Source organism: Zingiber officinale, chromosome 8A (genome assembly GCF_018446385.1).
Source record: "Zingiber officinale cultivar Zhangliang chromosome 8A, Zo_v1.1, whole genome shotgun sequence".
In the NCBI taxonomy this organism is placed as follows: Eukaryota; Viridiplantae; Streptophyta; class Magnoliopsida; order Zingiberales; family Zingiberaceae; genus Zingiber; species Zingiber officinale.
The window spans coordinates 139095992-139117598 of record NC_056000.1 but is presented as its reverse complement, the minus strand read 5'-3'; the positions used below and the strand labels follow the sequence as shown (position 1 = coordinate 139117598).

At 37.1% G+C, this 21607-nt stretch overlaps 1 protein-coding gene across 6 annotated transcripts in view; it reads left to right on the top strand.

The window, feature by feature from the left end:
* The window catches only part of LOC122010410 (D-lactate dehydrogenase [cytochrome], mitochondrial-like), a 106697-nt gene that overhangs the window by 21487 nt on the left and 63603 nt on the right, over positions 1 to 21607 (top strand). For 5 of the 6 annotated variants that reach the window (XR_006119880.1, XR_006119881.1, XM_042566938.1 and 2 more), the window contains exons 4-5: positions 2826 to 2874; positions 2981 to 3073. Coding sequence is in view for 4 of the 6 variants with exons in the window: in XM_042566938.1 (XP_042422872.1) it covers positions 2826 to 2874; positions 2981 to 3073 (142 nt within the window). In the remaining 2 variants the exon portion in view is untranslated. The remainder of the gene's footprint in view (positions 1 to 2825; positions 2875 to 2980; positions 3074 to 21607) is intronic. The other variant, XM_042566939.1, reaches the window with a different exon arrangement.

Sequence of the window (21607 nt, the reverse complement as noted above, 5' to 3'; positions counted from 1 at the left end):
TTGACACAGATAATTCTCACTTAAATTTCATTATTGACTTGTAAGTTTAGGAAGCTCATTGAATCACAACAATGAAATATCTTATAGAGTTTAAATACTTTAACTAAGAACTTGGTATAGAACAATTAAATCTTAGCTGAAGTATTAATAAATCTTGACTATTTGAAAGAAGCTCAAGAATCCTTAAAAAGAACTTTACGATTAAACAGTATTCCTATCAAACAAGACATACAAGCCATATCCAAACTAATCAACACAAATAAATCACAAAGTTTGGAAGCTGAACTAGAGCACTATTAATATAATTCGAGGAATTGATTGCTAGTAATAAGACTCAACTTTTTGAAGTTGTTAGTTCTTTAGAAAATAATTTAGGAAATAAAGTATAAATGAACAAACTAAGATTTGAAAACACTCACTACGAAAAAGCTTTAGAATATGCACACCAATATGCTAAGAATGAAGATAAATATTGTAGTATTGAATTAATTGGGAAAGGAGATCAAATCCTAGCTCAACAAAAATAATACTATAGTAGTCTTGTTAACATCACTACATCCTAGAATAACACTATTGAAAAATAGGTTACTTTTGATAGAAAAATAATTTCAAGGAAATATGCAAATAACTAATTGGAATGAAGTTTTGAACAACATCAACAAAGACTTAAGCAAGTTATCTCTTGGAAAAGCTGTTACCAAAAAACCTCCAACTACGTATAAATTCTTAATTTATAACTCAAGCTAGTCAAATGAGTCTCACAACCATTTACCGGCTTTTCTCAAATAGTGAGAGGACGACAAATAGAAACAAATACTACCTCTTAGATAGATAATATAGTACCAAGAAGAAATAATTTTTCTAATAATTGATTAGAAGAACTCAAAGACATTGATAGAAATTTAACTATATTCTCAAACGAATAGAACTGTATAGTCAGGGGATATTTAACTTTACCACTTCTATGTTTTGACATCATAGAACATAACCTTTTCATCTTCTAGATAAAAACAGAAGAAAGATTTAGCCTAATGATTGAAGAGTCAGCCAAAACACTCTTATCTAGAAGACAATTATATACAACTAAGATTAATTGTGTTTGGACTTAGAGGCTTAACAAGACAAAGAATAAGAGGAAAACATTTCTCTGACAGAGAAATGTGAGTCATTGGAGTTACAGAAGTTGACATGAATAACTTAGGAATTACTTACTTATGTCCTAATTTTAATATGACTGTCAAAGACCTTGTTAAACACATTAAAATTATGAGGCAAGCAAAATGATATCGACAATTATAAAATGATAATATCCAACTAAATATATTTTTTTGGAAAATTAATGAATCATATTCACAATAACTTTAAAATTAAAGTTGCAGGTATGATTAAAGCAGTTACTTAAAAGAATACATTTCCTTAAAAAAAACTTTGATTTAGATATAAACTTATAAAATACGGAGTCAACACTTCAACCAACTCAATCTATTATGTACAAAGGTTTAACAGTCAGATTCGCAGGTTGTCAATCTTCTACTCAAAATGAAAAAGATATAGAAGATGATAATTTCAACCTCATGCTTAGACAAGATGATGATGTTGTCAGTGTACTTAGAAAATTAGGAGCAAAATATCTAAAGTTGATTGAAAAATAAAAATAGGCGAATTATTTCATCTTAATGAACAAGTTGGAAGGAGACTTAGATGAATACGTGGATGACTTAGCTGAACTTGAACAATTTGAAAAGAAATATAAAAAGTTATAACAAAACTGGATATTATATTTCGATGAAGACAAACATACAATAGCTAAAAAATTTGAAGATGAATATAGGAGAATCTACCGCTACTTCAATTTTCAGGCCACCATATGAAGTAAATATGCTAGAAAGTTTTATGGGAACAATGGTTTATGGTGCAGATCCCCCTATGAGGGGAGTCACTTCATATACTAACAATAGTGAGGACTATTGGAAAAAGAAGGCCACTAGAAGTAAGATTCTTTGGAAAAGATACAATATTTCTAAATATAACTAAATGTGACCCTTAGTTATATCATACATAGTTAGAATAATGAATAGTTTCAAATAATGAGACTACCAAGCAAAACATGAACTTGATATAGAAATTAGAGATGTTGTGATCCGAGTAGGTGAAAACTACTTAGGAGATGTAGCCCGAGCAGCCTGAGACACTTTTAAACTAGAATTCCCAGATGAAGTAATTAGAATTGCCTTATAAGGCAATAACATACTAAACTTCTGTTATGCCATCCATAGCCTGTTAATAGCTAGAGATGCAAATAAAGGATTAGACATAAGGCAAAAAGAAGTAATGTGAGACTTCGAACAACTTCAACTCTTTAGTTGGAATTGGATAAAACCGTTTTGCGATGACTTCTTACCACTGACTGTGGTATTAGGTAATTACTGTAACCCAACCTTGGGTGAAAGACTATTAGTAAACTACCTTGAGACTTAGGAAAAGAAATTTACAAGTCATGGATTAATCAAAATATTCATGTACTCTATATGATAATATAGGAGTAAGGATTCAACACATTATTTTGAAATTCAAAGAAAAATTTACTTATATACAAACACAAAATAGTTGAAAAATCAACAATATGATTTTTGTAGTCGGATCTACACTCCGTAGCAATATGGCACAAATCAACCTAATCATACACCCTAGTCCCAAATAAGAATACTCTTATTCTAAGAACATAGTTGAGGTAGCTTTCCTAAAGAATGAATCAGAATTTGTTCTTGGTTTTCAAGGCTGTCATGGTAATTTGACATCTGGCTATTTCTTGTTTAATAATACAGGTCACAGGATGATGTACATAAAATTGTTGTGGCATGCAATAAGTATAAGGTACGGTACACTTCTAGCTTTTATTTCATTTTCTACTGATTGACTCTTTACTTGATGATATCAAATCTTAGGTTAGGAGATCAATGAGTGTTTTTCAATGAATTAGGTTCCTATTGTACCATATGGTGGAGCTACTTCAATTGAGGGTCAGACTTTATCCCCTCATGGAGGTGTATGCATTGACATGTCACTTATGAAAGTAAGTTTATGTGACACTTATGAAACTAAGTTTATGTGATTGACATTTAAAATCAACATACCCCTATGGCTAGTTTCCTTGTATGGTGGGGAACTACTTGAAATTGAGTACTAAACTTAGTTCCCGTCGCCAAAAAGTAAGTTCCACATTAAATTTTTAAGATCCAAATCTATATAATCTTCTTTCTTGTTGCTTGTCTTAGAAGGAAAACAATCTCCTGAAATAATGTGAAGTAATGAATAAGGAAAAGATATGATTGTATTGCCTTAAAAAAATGAATTCATGATCATTAATATGAGTTCTCACCACTCATCAATAGAAGCTATATATCTTCTCGGACAACTAAATGAAAAGTATCGGAAGCAAAAATAAAAGATCTACACATGATATTCATTGATTTAAAAAAACTTATAATAGTGTCTCAAGAGAAATTATATGAAGAATTCAGAAAAAAAAATGTTAGCGTAGCATATATTGAACTAATTAAAGATATGTGTGAGGATGTAATGACTAGAGTGAAGACTCTAAGTGGATTAACTAAAGTATTTTCAATAAAAATAGAGTTACATCATAGATCAACTCTAAGTCCTTATTTTTTTACACTAATCAGGGATGAACTATACATGTTGTTTGCAGATGATATTATTTTGATAAATGAGATAGTAAATGCTAAACTAGAATCATGGATGAAAGATTTTAGGCTTAGTAGAGTAAAAATAGAATATATGAAATTTAAGTTTAGCAATATTATACATAATGAGACAATTGTTAAGATAGGAGATGACGAGTTGTCTAGAACTGAGAGCTTTAAGTATTTAGGATCATTTTTATAAAATGATAGAAAGATTGAGAGAAATGTTTTACATAGAATGCAAACATGATGTTTGAAATGGAGGAGAACATCGGATGTTTTATGTGATGGTAAAATACCTCTAAAACTTAAAGGGAAGTTCTATAAAATGACGGTTAGACATGTTATGTTATATAATGCTAAATGTTGGGCTATGACTATAGCACGTGAGCAGAATATTAGAGTTGTAGAGATGAGGATATTTAGGTGAACGTATTTATAGTTGAGTTCCTTTATAATTAGATTCTTTTTTTTTCTTCATTTTTTGTTTGGCCTTCCTTATTGACTTTGTTTATTTACCAACCTTTATATATTGCCATTTTTTTCTTTTATTGGTCTTTACAATTGAATTTTTCCCTTTTACTTGACCCTTACTTTCGATTTGTTTTTCCTTTTACTTGCGTTCATTGCTAGAATCTTATCCCCCCTTCATTGTTGATTTTTTCTCTTTTACGAACCTTCATAAGGTATTAAAATTATATCGTTTTGATCCGAGACTGAAACCTCCACACGGATGGAAATTTTAAACCATGCTCAGTACTCTATCAATTTATACACACTACACAAATAATCTTGTCCCCAATACTACGACAATTACTTGCTACGGAAATACCAGAACCAGTAAATCAACAATAACAAATTTATTCAACAAGCGACTCCCCGGATATCACCCTATAGGCCACCACTAGACACTGTTATGGGACTCCCCGGATACCCACCAGCAACAAGGGATCCAGGAACTTCTCAACCTATTCAACCCACTTTCAACAGAGAAAACCCCAATGTCAAGTTACGAGGAGGTTTTAATAATGAAATGTGGACTCTTCCCTCAACCCAACAACAAGGAGGGGCTATATTTGTTATCCCTGAGCAATTGGGCCTTTTTCATGATGTCTTCTTAAGATGGGAATCCATTACCCTTAACCATGTGGCGGCCCAAGGCTTCACAGATTCAAACAATAAAATCGAATACATGGAGAATCGTCTTGGGGAAATAGAAAAACTAGTTTGGATACAGTGGAGGATGACATACCCCACTCAAAATATTAGCAGCAGAAGGCAGAAGGGGTACTCAAAATATTATTTCCCAAATGCGACGTGTCTTTTCCTCTAAAGACCCGACTCAAGGATCTACAATTATACAAGATGAAGCTTATTGAAGCCTGGAAAAGCTATCATGTGATAACGTTAAAAATATCGTACAATACATGAATGATTATATGAGACTTGCATCCAAGACAGGCAGACTATATACCGGACCCGAACTATCTGAGAAATTCTGGTTCAAAATGCTTGGGGATTTAGGCAACAGATTTAAGGCCGCTTTTGATGAAAAATATTCAGGATTAACTGTCGGCGTTATAGAGTTCTATTTGCTTACAAATTCCTTGAACAAGAATGCAAGGATGCTGCTTTCAAAAGGTCTTTTAAAGATTTATCTTTTTGTAGCCAGATAGATTCCTATACCAAGATATTAAAAAGGGCAAGGACAAAAGAAGTACGGTATTCGAACGAGCAAGACATACAAGGGTAAACCTCATGATACCCACGCCAGAATAGAGAAAAGAAAGCACTTAATCAAAAACAAGAAGTGCAAATGCTATCTCTGTGTCCAGGAAGGGCATTTTGCCAAAGAATGCCCTAACGACAAGCGAAGTTCCAAAAGAGTAGCGATGTTTGAACAGCTTGACATCCCAGAGGAGTGATGCAATCTTCAGCATCTCAGAGGGAGAAGAAGATACTAAAGATCTTCAAAGGTCCATACAAACCCTCACCTTAACTGACAGTATTTTTATGTTAGGACAAGTCGATGGAGGGTACCGCCCCCAAGTGAAGGTAATGGACGAGCAATATCAATGCCAGCATGAATGACAGTCCAATGGTGATACCTTTCCTCCCCAACCGACAAAATGCACCGGATGCAAGAGTGAAACAATAAAAAGGGTCCGGATACATTGCCCTAAGTGCCTTATCACCTCTTGTAATCTCTGCGGACCCTATTACTTCGGTAAAGAGGTACCAGTTTCACCTGCAACTCCTGCACCTTTTTTTCCTAATAAACTTTTGCAGGAACAGCAAAAATATATCTCTTGGTGTGATACAGAAATAGAAAGACTTCAAAAGGAAGTCTCTTATTATAAAAATCTTTATGAGCAACTCTTATTGGAAAAGGAGTTGGAAAGAGATTTTGCCGCACTTAATAAAGAAGTAAATTCAAAAGAAGAAGAACGGCTAGAATCCTCTCATATGCTATATTATGAAAGAACAGAAAGGATAACTGCGGCACAAGAAGAACAAGACCCTCGCCTTGTCAAGAACATGTTATACAACTTGCAAGCAGAGATTGATATTCCCGATATTCCAAAATTCCCGCTAAGGGCAATATTAGATACTGGTTCAACCACTTGCTGTGTTGACCAGAGATCAGTTCCTATGGAGGCCCTGGAAGAGAATACATTTGCTGTTCATTTCAGCGGAATAAACTCCCAACAAACAACGAGATTAAAGATGAGGCCAGGAAGGATGACTATTGGCGACAACAATTTTCGTATTCCCTATACGTATAGCTTCCCAATGGTGTTAGTGGATAAGATACAAATGATCGACTGTAACTTTATAAGAGCCATGCATGGAGGGGTAAGAATAGAAGGTAATGTTGTTACTTTCTATAAAAATCTAACTGTGATCAATACTCTCTCCTCAGCAAACACAGTAGCAACCATCGAGGAGCTTGATCCGGAGGAAGACGAGTATATACAAATCAAAGAAATACTATCCTATTCAATTGGAAAATCTTCCCAGCAATTTTTAGAACAATTTGGCCCCTTGTTAAAGGAACTAAGGGAGGTTTTATTGACGAAAATCCTCTTCAGCATTGGTCAAAAAATAAAATTCTTTATCACCTAGATATTAAAAACCCAGACTTCATTATTGAAGATAGACCCCTGAAGTATTTAACACCAAAACAAAAGGAGGCGTTCACTAGACACGTCCAGGCTCTGTTAAATCTGGGAGTTATCAGACCAAGTAAGAGCAGACACAGAACGACTATTATTATTGTTAACTCCGGCACAACTATAGACCTTACAACTGGCAAAGAAATGAAGGGGAAAGAAAGGATGGTATTCAACTATAAGCGTCTCAATGATTTAACCAACAAGGACTAATACAGTCTACCTGACATTAATACAATTCTGCAAAAGGTCAGTAAAAGCTCCATTTATTCAAAATTTGACCTTAAAAGTGATTTTCACTAGGTAGCAATGCATCCTGAGTCCATCGAATGGACTGCATTTTGGGTGTCTGACGGACTATACGAATGACTAGTCATGTCATTCGGTCTCAAAAATGCACCCGTCATTTTCTAATGAAAAATGGATAACTGTTTCAGAAATACTGGAGATTTCATCGCAGTCTATATTGATGACAACCTTGTGTTCTCTCAAAACGAGGAGCATGGGAAGCACCTGAAGATTATGCTCAACATCTGTCAACAAAACGGACTAGTACTCAATCCCACAAAGATGAAGATAGCAGTTCCGGAGATAGAATTTCATGGTGTCGTACTGTGCAACCGAAAAATAAGCTTCAACCACACATCATCACCAAGATAACTGAGTTTAAGGAAGAAGATCTCTTGATAAAACAAGACATGAGATCCGGGTTAGGAATACTAAACTATGCTCGAAATTACATTCCTAATCTATGGCGACTGTTGAGCCCTTTATATGCCAAGACTAGTCTAACAGGAGATCGAAGGATGAATTTCCAAGACTGGTCATTAGTAAAGAAAATCAAAGAAATAGTCAGAAGGCTTACTGCCTTGGAAGTACCACCGGAAGATTGCTTCATTGTTCTTGAAGTTGATGGATGTCTCGAAGGATGGGGTGGTATTTGCAAATGGAAGAGATGTAAATTTGACCCTAAAGCCTCTGAAAAGATATGTGCCTATGCTAGCGGCAAGTATTCCCCAATAAAATCAACAATTGACGCAGAAATACACGCCGTTATGAATACACTTGAAGCCCTCAAAATCCATTATCTAGACAAGAAGGAGCTGATTATCAGAACCGATTGCTGGGCAATTATTAACTTCTTTGGGAAAACAACAACCAATAAGCCCTCTACAGTGAGATGACTCACCTTCACGGTTGACATTCTAATACAATTTGAACACATTGAAGGCAAAGACAATCAATTAGCCGACACATTATCTCGACTAATAACTTGTCTCGTTATTTTAGAATGATCGGAACAAATTCTTGGAGGACTGGAGCTAGTTCCCTAAGCACTGCAGGAACTTCAAGAGAAGCCCAGCAGGGAGGCCCAAATGGAGATGACGATGGTCCTCAGCAACCTCTCCAACTGGCTGAACAGTACCAACAACTATTGTAAAAACAATACCCAATATCCCTTGAAGAAGACCAAAGAATCAGTGAACAGCTGCATCAACTACAACAGCAAGCAGCGGTACGAGCCACTAATGCCCTACAACAACTACGAATAATTCACTCACTAAAACGCAGGGAATGCCAAAGTTTAAGCACTAAGGACAATTAGTGGTCTGATTGGTACCTTGCTACAACGCAAGTAGACTAGCAATTAGAGCTAGTAACCAACTTGCTTAATGATGCTGTCAGAAGAATGAATAATTTTAAAGTATAGCGAATGAGGTGAACCCACCCACCACATCATATCTAAACTACAACCACCGTTCATTTAAAGTAGCTATGCTGTAAAGTTAACTTTATGTGCTGTAAAGATAAAGGTGCAAGCACCTTATCTGATTTGTGTGCTGTAAAGATAAAAATGCGTATGAAAAAGAGCACCTTATCTCTAGTCATCAAAGATTCACTTATATCGGATGAGTAAGAGAAACTTGACGATGGGACCCCTTGTGCACCCGGAGTTCTCTTTCCTCCTCTATATAAGGAGCGTCTGCATTCCTTTGCAGAGCATTCAAGAGTCCCTTGAGCTCTAGTTAGGAAGAGAGTTGTAATTTAAAGTTTGCAATAAGAAGAGTCTGCAACTCAGTGCTGTTTCGATCCACAGCTTGCGTAATACCAACAGCTTAAGTAGTAATAGCAACAAAATAGAGTTAATGATACTGGCTCTGATACCAAAATGCGGTGATGCGCGCACTGATGGGATTTGGGGGGAGATTGTGTGCTTAGAGGAAGAAAGAAAGCTGTGGATCGAAACAGCAAGTTTGAAATAAAAGAGATAAGGACTTAAGGACTTACTGAGTCGCAGACTCTTCTTATTGCAAACTTTAAATTACAACTCTCTTCCTAACTAGAGCTCAAGGGACTCTTGAATGCTCTGCAAAGGAATGCAGACACTCCTTATATAGAGGAGGAAAGAGAACTCCGAGTGCACAAGGGGTCCCATCGTCAAGTTTCTCTTACTCATCCGATATGAGCGAATCTTTGATAACTAGAGATAAGGTGCTCTTTTTCATACGCACTTTTATCTTTACAACACACAAACCAGATAAGGTGCTTACACCTTATCTTTACAGCACATAAAGTTAACTTTACAGCATAGCTACTTTAAATGAACGGTGGTTGTAGTTTAGACATGATGTGGTGGGTGGGTTCACCTCGTCCACTATACTTTAAAATTATTCATTCTTCTGACAGCATCATTAAGCAAGTTGGTTGCTAGCTCTAATTGCTGGTCTACTTGCGTTGTAGCAAGGTACCAATCGGACCACTAATTGTCCTTAGTGCTTAAACTTTGGCCACAGAGATAGCATTTGCACTTCTTGTTTTTGATTAAGTGCTTTCTTTTCTCTACTCTGGCATGAGTATCATGAGGTTTACCCTTATATGTCTTGCTCTTTCGAATATCGTAATTCTTTTGTCCTTGCCCTTTGTAATATCCGGGTATAGGAATCTGGCTGCAAAAAGATAAATCTTTAAGAGACCTTTTGAAAGCAACATCCTTGCATTCTTGTTCAAGGAATTTGTAGGCAAATAGAACTCTTGGAATAACGCCGACAGTTAATCCAGAATATTTTTCATCAAAAGCGGCCTTAATTTTGTTGCCTAAATTCCCAGACATTTTGAACCAGAGGTCCGGTATATAGTCTGGCTGTCTTGGATGCAAGTCTCATATAATCATTCATGTATTATATGATATTTTTAACGTTATCACATGATAACTTTTCCGGGCTACGATAAGCTTCATTTTGTATAATTGTAGATCCTTGAGTGGGGTCTTCAGAGGAAAAGACACATCGTATTTGGGAAATAATATTTTGAGGGCCCCTTTTGCCTTCTGCTATTGATATGGGGGCCTCATATTCAGTGGGGTATGTCATCCTCCACTGGATACATATATTTGGGTGATTCCTCAACATAGAAAAGATACAAGTGTTGTTATTCTCCATCAAGAAAATTCTATATCAACGGACATTACTTTCAGTGATGAAGCACCTTCTCTTCATGGGAGTATTCCATATTAGAACATAAGATAAGGATTTCTTGATCGACCTGTTAATACTTTCAATATTTAGGTTAGTATCTAAGTTGATGTAAAATTTTATGTTTAAACCTATGCATAAAAATGTCAACTCTATCATTAAAAATGTGAGACTTGACAAGCATACTCAAGGAAGATGATGATTCACTGAACTAATGTAAGTCCAAGAATGTAACTAAAATCGTAAGAATGAGTTTGATGTCAAAAATACAATTTAACATTAAGAATAGAGAGAAAAATCAGCAAATTATCGAACCGCATAGGTAAACCTGCCTATTATCCAAATCATGCACATGACTTTGGAAATTACCTATTCCTGTATCTAATACCTGTTTTACCCTCCACATCATGTGCTCGTCCGAAGCAAGGTAAAAAAACTTCATCACGAGCTATCCTGAACCGAGCTACTTTTTCATTTTCTAGTAAAAAAACTCTCGATGACACCGAAGTCCTGCTTTATCGGCAAAATTACAGAACTCCTAACTCTCTCTCTTATCCTGACATTATCATGTCCTCTTTTCCCCATCCGAAGCTCCTATATCATTGGCCCTTTTGCAATTTGGCTTCTTCACCTCCACCGACATCTTTGTTCTCTAGCAGTTTCGAAGTCCGGTTCGTATCCTTAATCAACTTCTCTGTTCCTGGAAGTTTCGATGTCTGATTCCTGCTTCACCACCTTCACCACATTAGCTCCTCGTCTGTTGCAGTAGCTCGTCCTTGTTCCGTAGCGACCTCTAGATCTAGCTACAAATTCTGCTTTTCGATTAGTAAACCAGCTACAAAATCACTCATCTAGGACAATGTCAAAGTACATCATCATCTCTAGGTAATAATTTTTAGATTATAGGATTTTTTTTTCAACAATTTATGTGTTAGGAAAGTTATATGTTAGGAAATTTATAGTAATAATTTTTCATTTATTTTAATACCCCTTATCATAATTGAATTTAACTTAATTTTACTAGTTTTAGGAAAGTTATCTTATTGAATTTCTTAAGCACTGTCATTTAACTATTTATTTATGAAAACATTAATTCAGTACAATCATCAACTAGGAGTATTATTTACCATTGGTTGGATTTACATAATCATCTAACATATGCATATTCAGTTGTCATATATAATTTATATTTAACTTTGTTAATAAACTATCTAGATGAATTGCCTAAAACATTCTTAATCTAAATAGCGTATTTTATTTTTTATTATGTCATACTTTTTACCTACAATGTGATAATGATCTCTTAATCTAAATATGCTATATTATCTCTAACCTATCCCTTATAGAAAAAAAGTTATATTGGATGAGCAAGTTACGACATTTTATAAAATTTTATTTAAAAACTTCCACTAAAGGAAAGGGAAAGGGAAGGGCTATTTAGGAATTATACTCCATGAAAAACATATTAGTATTCTATGCTGTCACCTCCCGGGGGAGTTCTTGCCTGGCAAATAGACAGCATCCTCCCCCCTTATGGCGATATACGAAACTTGGATACATAGCCACATGACTCTACAAGCATAATAACCTACGACCCACACGGTTAGAATAAAACACAATCACGCTTATGTATATGCAGCCCTCACGGCAGGAAATAATCACAACCACGCCGTTGTATATGCAGCCCACACGGCTGGAATAGAAAGATAGCGGAAGACAATAAGATAAACAACGTAAAGCGCAAAACGACTGGCTGCGAGCAAACTCGGCTTACACAATGATCACCAAAACAATTACAAAAGCAACCATAAGGCTAAACAACAAGTCCAAGTCGAATTATTACAATGGCAAGTTCATAAATCCAAAATGCAAGTAAAGCAGAACCCAAAACTAGAAACGGTCCTCGGATGTGACGTGAGACTGACAGTCAGGGCACACTAAGCGACTAGTATCATCTACATGTACTTGAGGAACATAAATGTATAAATAGGGGTGGTGAGTCTGGGTGACTCAATGGGTAATAAACAAGATAGTGCATGGTTAATATAAAACATAGAGATCAAAGCATACAGTCTCAATAAGCAAATAAAAACATGATCATATATGACATAATGAATGGACATACCTAATTTGGATCTAACACATACAGTATAGTGATCAATAAACTCACTAGGGATCAATAACAGATCTGCTTGTAACACTTGAGCAATATAAACGACAGTATATATATGTATGATAAAGAAACATGTATGAAGCATGACATCTATATGCAATAACCATATCTCAAGCCAATGCAACAACTACAAGCAAATGCAGATAGTATTTCTGAAAGATGCATCGCGCATCATATGCATATGAACATGTATGTGACACTCCTACACTTTACTCACGGCCGCCACTACATCAGAGTGACTGAGCTGGCAGGACTGTGACGACTACTCGCACCTCCAGCTACCACTACACCATATCTAGCTACATAAAAATGAGGGGTTATTGCATGCACGACTCCAGCTACCATTACTAAAAATGACCAAGCGAATTGGGAGAAGTTGTAGGTATTATTGCAGGTCAATCAATTGGGAACCAGAGACTCAACTAACATTAAGAATTTTTTATACTGGTGGAGTATTCACAGGTGGTACTGCCGAGTATGTACGAGCTCCTTCTAATGGAAAAATAAAATTGAATGAGAATTTGGTTCATCCCACATGTACCCGTCATGGGCATCCCGCTTTCCTATATTCTATGGACTTGTATGTAACTATTGAGAGTCGGGATATTCTACATAATGTAAATATTCCACTAAAGAGTTTGATTTTAGTTCAAAATAATCAATATGTAGAATTAGAACAAGTAATTGCTGAAATTCGTGCTGGAACATCCACTTTTTATTTTAAAGAGAAGGTACGAAAACATATTTATTCTGAATCAGAGGAAAAAATGCACTGGAGTACTACAGGACAAGTTGAACCCAACTCCAGCTACCGCTCACCTTGAGTGGTTGATGAGCAGCAAATATGACTAACAACTCTCTCAACTACAAGGGAGACTTTGGTTGTCAGCATGCAGTGTAATGATGGACATGATTTAAATAATCATGATACAGACAGTCATCATTAGTGCAACAACACAATCAATATAATTACCTCTGGTACATGATCCATCTAACACATACATATATAGGTATGAGTAAATCCAACATAAGTACCTTCGGTACATGATCCATCTAACACCTAAATCTATAGTTATGCGTAAATCTAACAAGTGTGTCACGCTCCAGGTAGTCTCTGCCAGAAGAAATTTCGGCAGCATCTCCCTTGTACGGGTGATAATATGAAACTTTACTACATCAACTCACACACGACCAACACGGTCGGAACAATAATAATAAGAAAATAATCCATAACCACGCAATTTAACTATAAAACAGCCTCCGGCTGTCAACACAAATACGAGAATCAAAAACATCTACACTTACCTCTTCTGTCGTCCGGGCAGGCACGTAGCAAGACATATCAAATAACACCCATCGACACATAAAAGACCATACAAAATCCATGGTGCAAAACCAATACAAGTCTGAAACATAGACTAGATAGTATAATAAGAAAAACAAAAGACCAAACGAAAATCCTTGCGATCGGGAGGGGGACTAGCGACTGGAACTCCTGACGGCCTCAACTCCTCAGCGGATACCAAGTTGACATGCATAGCAAACTATAACTAATAGTAATAAATATGCGTACAGTCTCCTGAGATAATATACAATGCAAAATTGAAAGAAAACGGGAGAAATTGTACTCACCAGGATCTCCTATCAGGCTAGGTCGTCAGATCAAAAATAACATGTTCCTATATGCATGTCAATCATATGCATTCATCCAATATGTAACAAATAAGTGCAACAAACACAAGCAATAAATGCAATAATGCATATGATGCAAATGACATGTCCTGATCACCCCTTACGCTAGTCAGCCATCTCACACATGATGGTGAGACCGAGTGGGTAGGGCTATGACAACTGTGCACTCTGCCATCACTACTCCTGATGAGTGACCGAGTGGACATGATGCTGTTGGAGTACACCTATCCTCTTACCCCAAATCATAAGTCGGGGAGCGCAATGCTCTCATCTCCCTGAGCCAGTCCAGAGGAGGGATCCCTGATGTGCTATCACGCTGCAGTCACACTACCCATGAGCGGACCAGCGGAGCACTAACAGAGCAACCTGCTGCAACACACTCCGCCTGAATAAAAACCACTAACCCAAGTGGTTGTGTGTGCAGATCTAACTGGCGATGTGCTCAACAATAATGGAGCATCCAATCGCACAGTATGCAATCATGCAAGATAGTGCATGACACTATGCATGTAAATCCTGACCATATCTATCTCCATAAAATATGTACCAAAAATAAATGGATTAAATAAACAGATCTAGGTACATGGGTTAGATATGGTAACTAACTAGTCCGGTATATCATAAGGCATGGTATGTCACTACCTCTATGACGTAAATAATAAATAGGGCATGTATGCAAAAACAAGTAGGTAACAAACAAAGCATGCTCAGGAAACAAATAGTAACATACTGATACAGATATAAAGATAATTATTACTACTTGTTAAAAATCTACTAAGCATATCAACATGACATATCAAAAGAGATAAGTCAGGGTATCCGCCTCCAATGTAGATCGAGCTAATCAACCTCTGTCGAAGTGCTCGTCCCGAATCCGAATCCTGTAATAAATCGTATGGTTTAGCTAAGTTTTATTGTAAACAAAATAGCTAAACCAAAATCCTTATTCACCAGGAACCCTAATTATTCCAAATTCCCATTTTAGGTGTAACTACAGCAAGAATAAATTCCTCCTCTAATCAAATCCAAATAGTTATTCCTTCTATATTGACATATTACAATTATCCAACACAATTAACGAACCCTAATTAGATCCATCATACACATTTACTTTATGAATAATACTAACCATTCCACAATCCAATAGTTTAACTAAACATAGATCAATGCCAACCACTCACCCAAGATATAAGGATTCCTCAGTTGGTCGATGTCGGAGGTACACGCTGCGATACCACTGTCCAATATGGTTAAATGCCCAAAAATTAGCAATCCATCACCGCGTCACCTATTTTAGAGGCTAGGGTTAACGCTTACCTCAGATTTGGTAGCTAAGAAGGTTTTCCCTCGTTGCCGGAACAGAGATCCGACAGTGGGACAGCGCTGGTTCCAGCAAGTAGCTACAGCATCCCTCGGATCTGGCCGGAAGTGACGAGATCACTTCCCAACTCAGTTTGGTTGTCCAATTCAGCAACCCAGCACCTACAACATCTAGGTCAAGCTGCTGTAGCAGTTGGCGAAGAAGGGATCGAAGATGGGAACTCGGCACTAACCTCTGTAGAAGAGATAGCCGTCGTGGATGCCGACTATAACCGGAACCCAATGTTGGAACCCTAGACCCAATCCCGGCAAAACTGGGGCTCCGATCTCCTTCTCTTGGCCGGAGATGACGGGTGCGGGGTGGTGATTCAACGAGCTAGGGCACAGAGGGTAACAATGACAGCTGTAGCGGTGTCGACATTGCTCCGTGCGGGGAGAGGGTGACACCTAGGGCGCTCTCGCTCGACCGTGGCTGTTGGTGGCGATGGAGACTCGGCACCGACACGATCGAGCGATGGCGGCGTCAACTGAGGCGTGGGAGGAAGGAGGAAATTTGGTGAAGGGAAGAGAGATTGGGCAGAGGCGAAGGAGAGGCGTCCGACTTCCCTTTAGCCACGACTTTTGTTCATGGAGGGGAAGAGGAGACGTCGCGGCGATGGTTTGGGGAAGACGAAACGGCCGGTGTCGCGACAGGGAGAGGGCGTCGAGAGAGCTTAGGGCACGCGGTGGGGGAGAGGAAAGAAAACGGAAATAGAAAAAGAAAAAGAATAATAAGAAAAATCAAACATCTCCTCGCTTAAATGGGGTAGCTTAAACAGGCTTTCCTATGGCCCAATAATTGATCCCCTTGAACTCGCCATACGAGCTCCGAAAAATTCCCAGAAAATTCCTAAAAATTTCTGAAAATTTCCTTATGGTTATTCGCCCTTTTTCGGTATTTTACAAGGTGTCTACTAAACAACAAATACAGTAAGTAGCAACACCTATAGTACACAACAGACACGTATATATACTACAACATAGGTATAATCATCATGATATCTCCAATAATCACACCAAACATGTGTGCTCACCCAACATAGATATAATCCACATGATTCCTCTGATAGTACACACTAGACACAACATGCAAATGAACAATCAACATGGTAACTCCTATAGTACATACCAAACATGTGTACACTCACCATCATTTGCATAATCAGCATGTTAACTTAGTCAACATGGTATCGATATCTTAGCGTACATACTTTACATGTGTATACTCTACAGAGTATAAATATCTAATGCTAACACTGTATAAGAAATAACTAGATCATCTCTAAGATTAAGCATGCAAGTATCAAGCATGAATAAATACGAGTAGATTTAAGGTAAACAACCTAATCCATCAATTAAAAATCATGCACTAAATTCAATGAACTATAGAGGTCAAGAAAGAAGTACCCGCCTTTATCTGTAGATCGTTTCAATCATCTTTAAGTCCGAGAGATTGAATCTAGCCCGAATCCTACCAATACATGATACAAGGCAAAACTAAGGATATATAATCAATGTATCAACCTGTTAATTAATTAATCAATCTATTAATTAATTAATTGACTTCTTAATTAATCCTTAATCCGATTAATCATAGATCCATATAACACTTCAATCCTCATTAATGATTACTTTCAATTCAACCAATACATTGATTAAATTAGAGTTAACCCTTCATTAACCCCAGTTAATCCATCCTCTCTATTAGATTAGGTTTAACCCTCAATTAACCTTAATCATACTATAACCTAATTAGATTAGGTTTATATATGAATCATCAATTAACCAATCATTTAATCCATGAACTAAATCAACTTCTTAATCATCATGAATCAATTAATTCATTATCAATTGATTAACTCATCCACTATTCCCCATTAATTGAACAACTAAACACCATCAACGGCTAATCAAATCCAATGCAGAAATAAAATCAACTCTAAAACTCACCCAAATCTGGATGCTCCTCAGTTGACCCACGGTCGAAGAACTTGCTGCCATGGCCGGAGCTAGGTAGATCTGTTGACCTCCAAATTATAGAACAGTTAGACTTACCATCAGACTATGATGTTCTCTCGGTAGACCTAAATGAGGCAGATTCAGATGCTATTTGCTCTTTCTCTGAGGGAGAAACTGGAACAGGTTATATTAATCTTATTCTTGATGATACTCCTTGGATACAGGATACCATCTATATGTTAGGTGCAGAAAATTGTGGATGGAGAAGTCAAGTCTTCATTGGAGACATGCGACGTTCGGTGCGCCCCCGACGACCCTTGAAAATTCGGAGGACCGTGTGCCGCCCACGCCCGGTCGTACTCATAACCGCATCAGGTCTCTAAGGTGAACAGCCTCTGGCCCACGGAACAATGTAGGCAAGGGAAGTCGGCAAGATGGATCCGTATAGGGCAGTTATCGGTACCATGGAGATAGATTTGACGGGAGGTACGCAGCTAGTATATATTGCTCCCAATATGCTGATAAGTATTGAAGATTTCTATAATCATATTGAACTGGCAATCCAAACACATAGCTATGAGGAATGGAACTCGGCAGAATCTAATCTGTTGATAACCAGAGGATTAATAGGAAGATTGACAAATACAAGTTATGCTGGCTTCAGATACAATATTCAGAATGTAGCAGATTATCTAGCAAGTACAGGAATACATGCAGTAGCAGCATCTCCAAGATCGATAACTGATTTACAGGGCATGAGATGGATTTCGCAACCTCCTACGGGATCACAAATAAGAAATCCTCAAGAAGTAAGAACTTCAACCTTATTAGATGGTTCTGTTGCACTAACATTTCAGGGATATAAAGCAACAAAAGAGCAGGAGCTAAGAAGAATTAGCAGTTTTGATATTGAAAGAATTACAGATGAAGGAGAAGAAGAATTTGCTGGAGTATTCATAAGTGAATTATCTTTACCATCAGACATTCCTTGATATGAATATCCAAATTGGGATACTGATGATGAAGAAGAAGAAAGACAACAAGCCAGAAGAAGGAAGAACAAAAATAAATTCAAAGAAGGACGATGGGATACCCTTGGTGAACCAAGTGGTAAGTATGATTATATGGTTAGATATGATATCCCAAATAGTTTTCTTGATATAGAAATGCCACCACCCATGGGATAGGAAGATGATGAGGCAGCAACATCCAAAGTAGCAATATCTGAAGCAGTGTTTCCGAATATTTGGGAAAACACACCCTGGGAAGATGACCCAGAGTTTGATCTAGAAGACTTACCAACACCTCCCAGAGAAGAATATTTTCAAGAAAATGAAGAAGAGGAAGATGATGATAAAGAAGCTTATTTTCTGGGTCTAGAAAACCTAGAAAATGAATATCCAAGCTTATCTCCTACAACAGTTTTACAGCAACCACGATGGGATGATGAAGATGAAGTATCTGATGAATACTGGCAAAATGTAGTTGAACAAGTTGAAAGAATTGAAGAACACTATGAAGCGGAACAAGCCATGACTAATGAAGTCAGAAGACTTTCTATTCAGGAAGAAACAACATCACAGGAAGGTAATGAACCTAATGAATGGTTACCATATGCAGGGCAAAACAATGAAGCAGCTCATATGGGAACGGATTCTATTATGGAGCAGCTCGAAACCCTGGATTACCCAATCCTAAGAAGTATGGTTGAACAAGCAACGAATGAGAATGTCTTAGCAAGTAGCAGTGCTATATCAAGATACAACCCCCCACAGGAACCATTAATGGGACAGGTAAATTATCCACCAGCACAAATTGAGAACAGAACAATACAAGTAGAAGCTCCAGCTATAAATGGAAGATTCAGGCCCCGAGGGATTAACCACCAACCATGGGCACTCCCTTCAGCTCAAACAAATGACGGAGCTATACTTATTCTCCAGAAGACATAGGTCAGTATTCTGAAGTTATTTCTCGTTGGGAATCAATTACCAACAATTTAGTTAACCAAAAAACCTGGTTAGATAATGATCAGAAAGTTCAATTTATTGAAAATTTATTGGGAGAAAATGAAAAAAAAATGTGGATACAATGGCGTATGGCCTACGCCGCAGAGTATGAGGCTCTGATCCAAATAGCTGGTGAAACACAAAATATCTTGTCTACGATTAGAAGGTCATTTCTGTTGGAAGACCCATACCAGGGTTCAACAGTGGAACAAGATCAGGCGTATATTGACATAGAACGCCTCACATGTCATAACATGAAAGATATTTTTAATTATCTTAATGATTACAAAATTTTGGCTGCAAAATTTGGAAGAATGTTTATAAGCCCTGAATTATCTGATAAGCTATTCAGGAAAATGCCACCAATAATTGGAAATGAAGTTGAAGCAGCATTTAAAGCAAAATACCCGGCAAATCAGGTTGGTGTTATTCCTCGAATACATTTTACATATCAATATTTGGCAGAAATATGTAAGAAAGCAGCTATACAAAAAAGCGTCAAGGATCTGACTTTTTGTAGTAAAATACCTATTCCTGGGTATTATAACAAGCAAAAGAAATACGGGCTACGCAAAGCAAAAACCTACAAAGGTAAACCTCACGATTCTCATGTTCGTGTATTTAAGAAAAAGAAGGCAGATCAGTAGAAGAAATGCAAATGCTTTATTTGCGGAGAACCAGGACATTTTGCCCAGGACTGTAAAAAGCAAACAGGAAATATTGCCCGAGCATCAATTATAGAACAGTTAGACTTACCATCAGACTATGATGTTCTCTCGGTAGACCTAAATGAGGCAGATTCAGATGCTATTTGCTCTTTCTCTGAGGGAGAAACTGGAACAGGTTATATTAATCTTATTCTTGATGATACTCCTTGGATACAGGATACCATCTATATGTTAGGTGCAGAAAATTGTGGATGGAGAAGTCAAGTCTTCGTTGGAGATAAAATGAAAAATTGCCAACACCAATGGGAGGAAAACCAAGTTATTACTGATAGCAAGTACTTCTGCTGTACGCTCTGTAAGTTAATCACAACTGATTCTATGAGAATTCATTGTCTAATTTGCAGAATGACCGTTTGCCCTGCATGTGGCCCTTTTTATCTGAACAAAACCTTAAAGCTCAAAAAGACTGAAGTCATTCCACCATATCATAAAGAGGAAAGGGTTATCCAGGAATTACTTGATTACACATCTTATTTGCGAAGTATTATGCACAAAGTACCCCAACAAGAAGAACAATTTCTAAAGGTCAAATGTTTAACCAGTACAGCTAAAATACCTGTTCAAAAGACAAAAGGAGCAGCTGGTTATGACTTATTCTTAGATGAAGAGGTGCATATATTACCTCAACAACAATATATGGCTAAAACAGGTATTAGCCTGGAGTTTACATATGGGTACTATGCACGCATTGCACCAAGATCAGGCACAGCCCTTCGTCTTAATTATTTAATCAATGCTGGTGTCATTGATTCAGATTTCCGGGGAGAGGTATGTGTGGTTATTTACAATTTTTCTACAATAACCTTATGTCTTGCCCATGGTAGTTTAATAGCTCAGTTAATTTTTGAAAAGATTATGACACCACCGGTAATTGAAGTTACTAATCATGAAAATACTGAGCGAGGAGGTGGATTATTTGGCTCAACTGATGAAATTGAACCAGGACCAAGTACACAGGAATTGACATTTTCTGCCTCCAAAAAATCCTTGATTAATAGGCTCTATAATATGCAGGTTATTTTACAAATACCAGGCATCAGTAATACAAAGGTACAAGCAATTCTTGATACTGGAGCAACAACATGTTGCATATGCAAAAATGCAATGCCAGAAGAAGCCTTGAGAATCGAAGGGATTTACGAGGAATTTTCTCGAGGAGTCTGAAAAGTTAAATGGGTATAGTCTCCTTATTCCTTTTCCAGCCCTAGAGATGAATCGGATTGATATTCAGATGTTAATTGGTTGTAATTTTATCAAATCTAAGGCGGGAGGACTCAAGATTGAAGGTACAGAGGTAACCTTTTATAAGGAAATCACAACCATTAAAACCTCTCCAG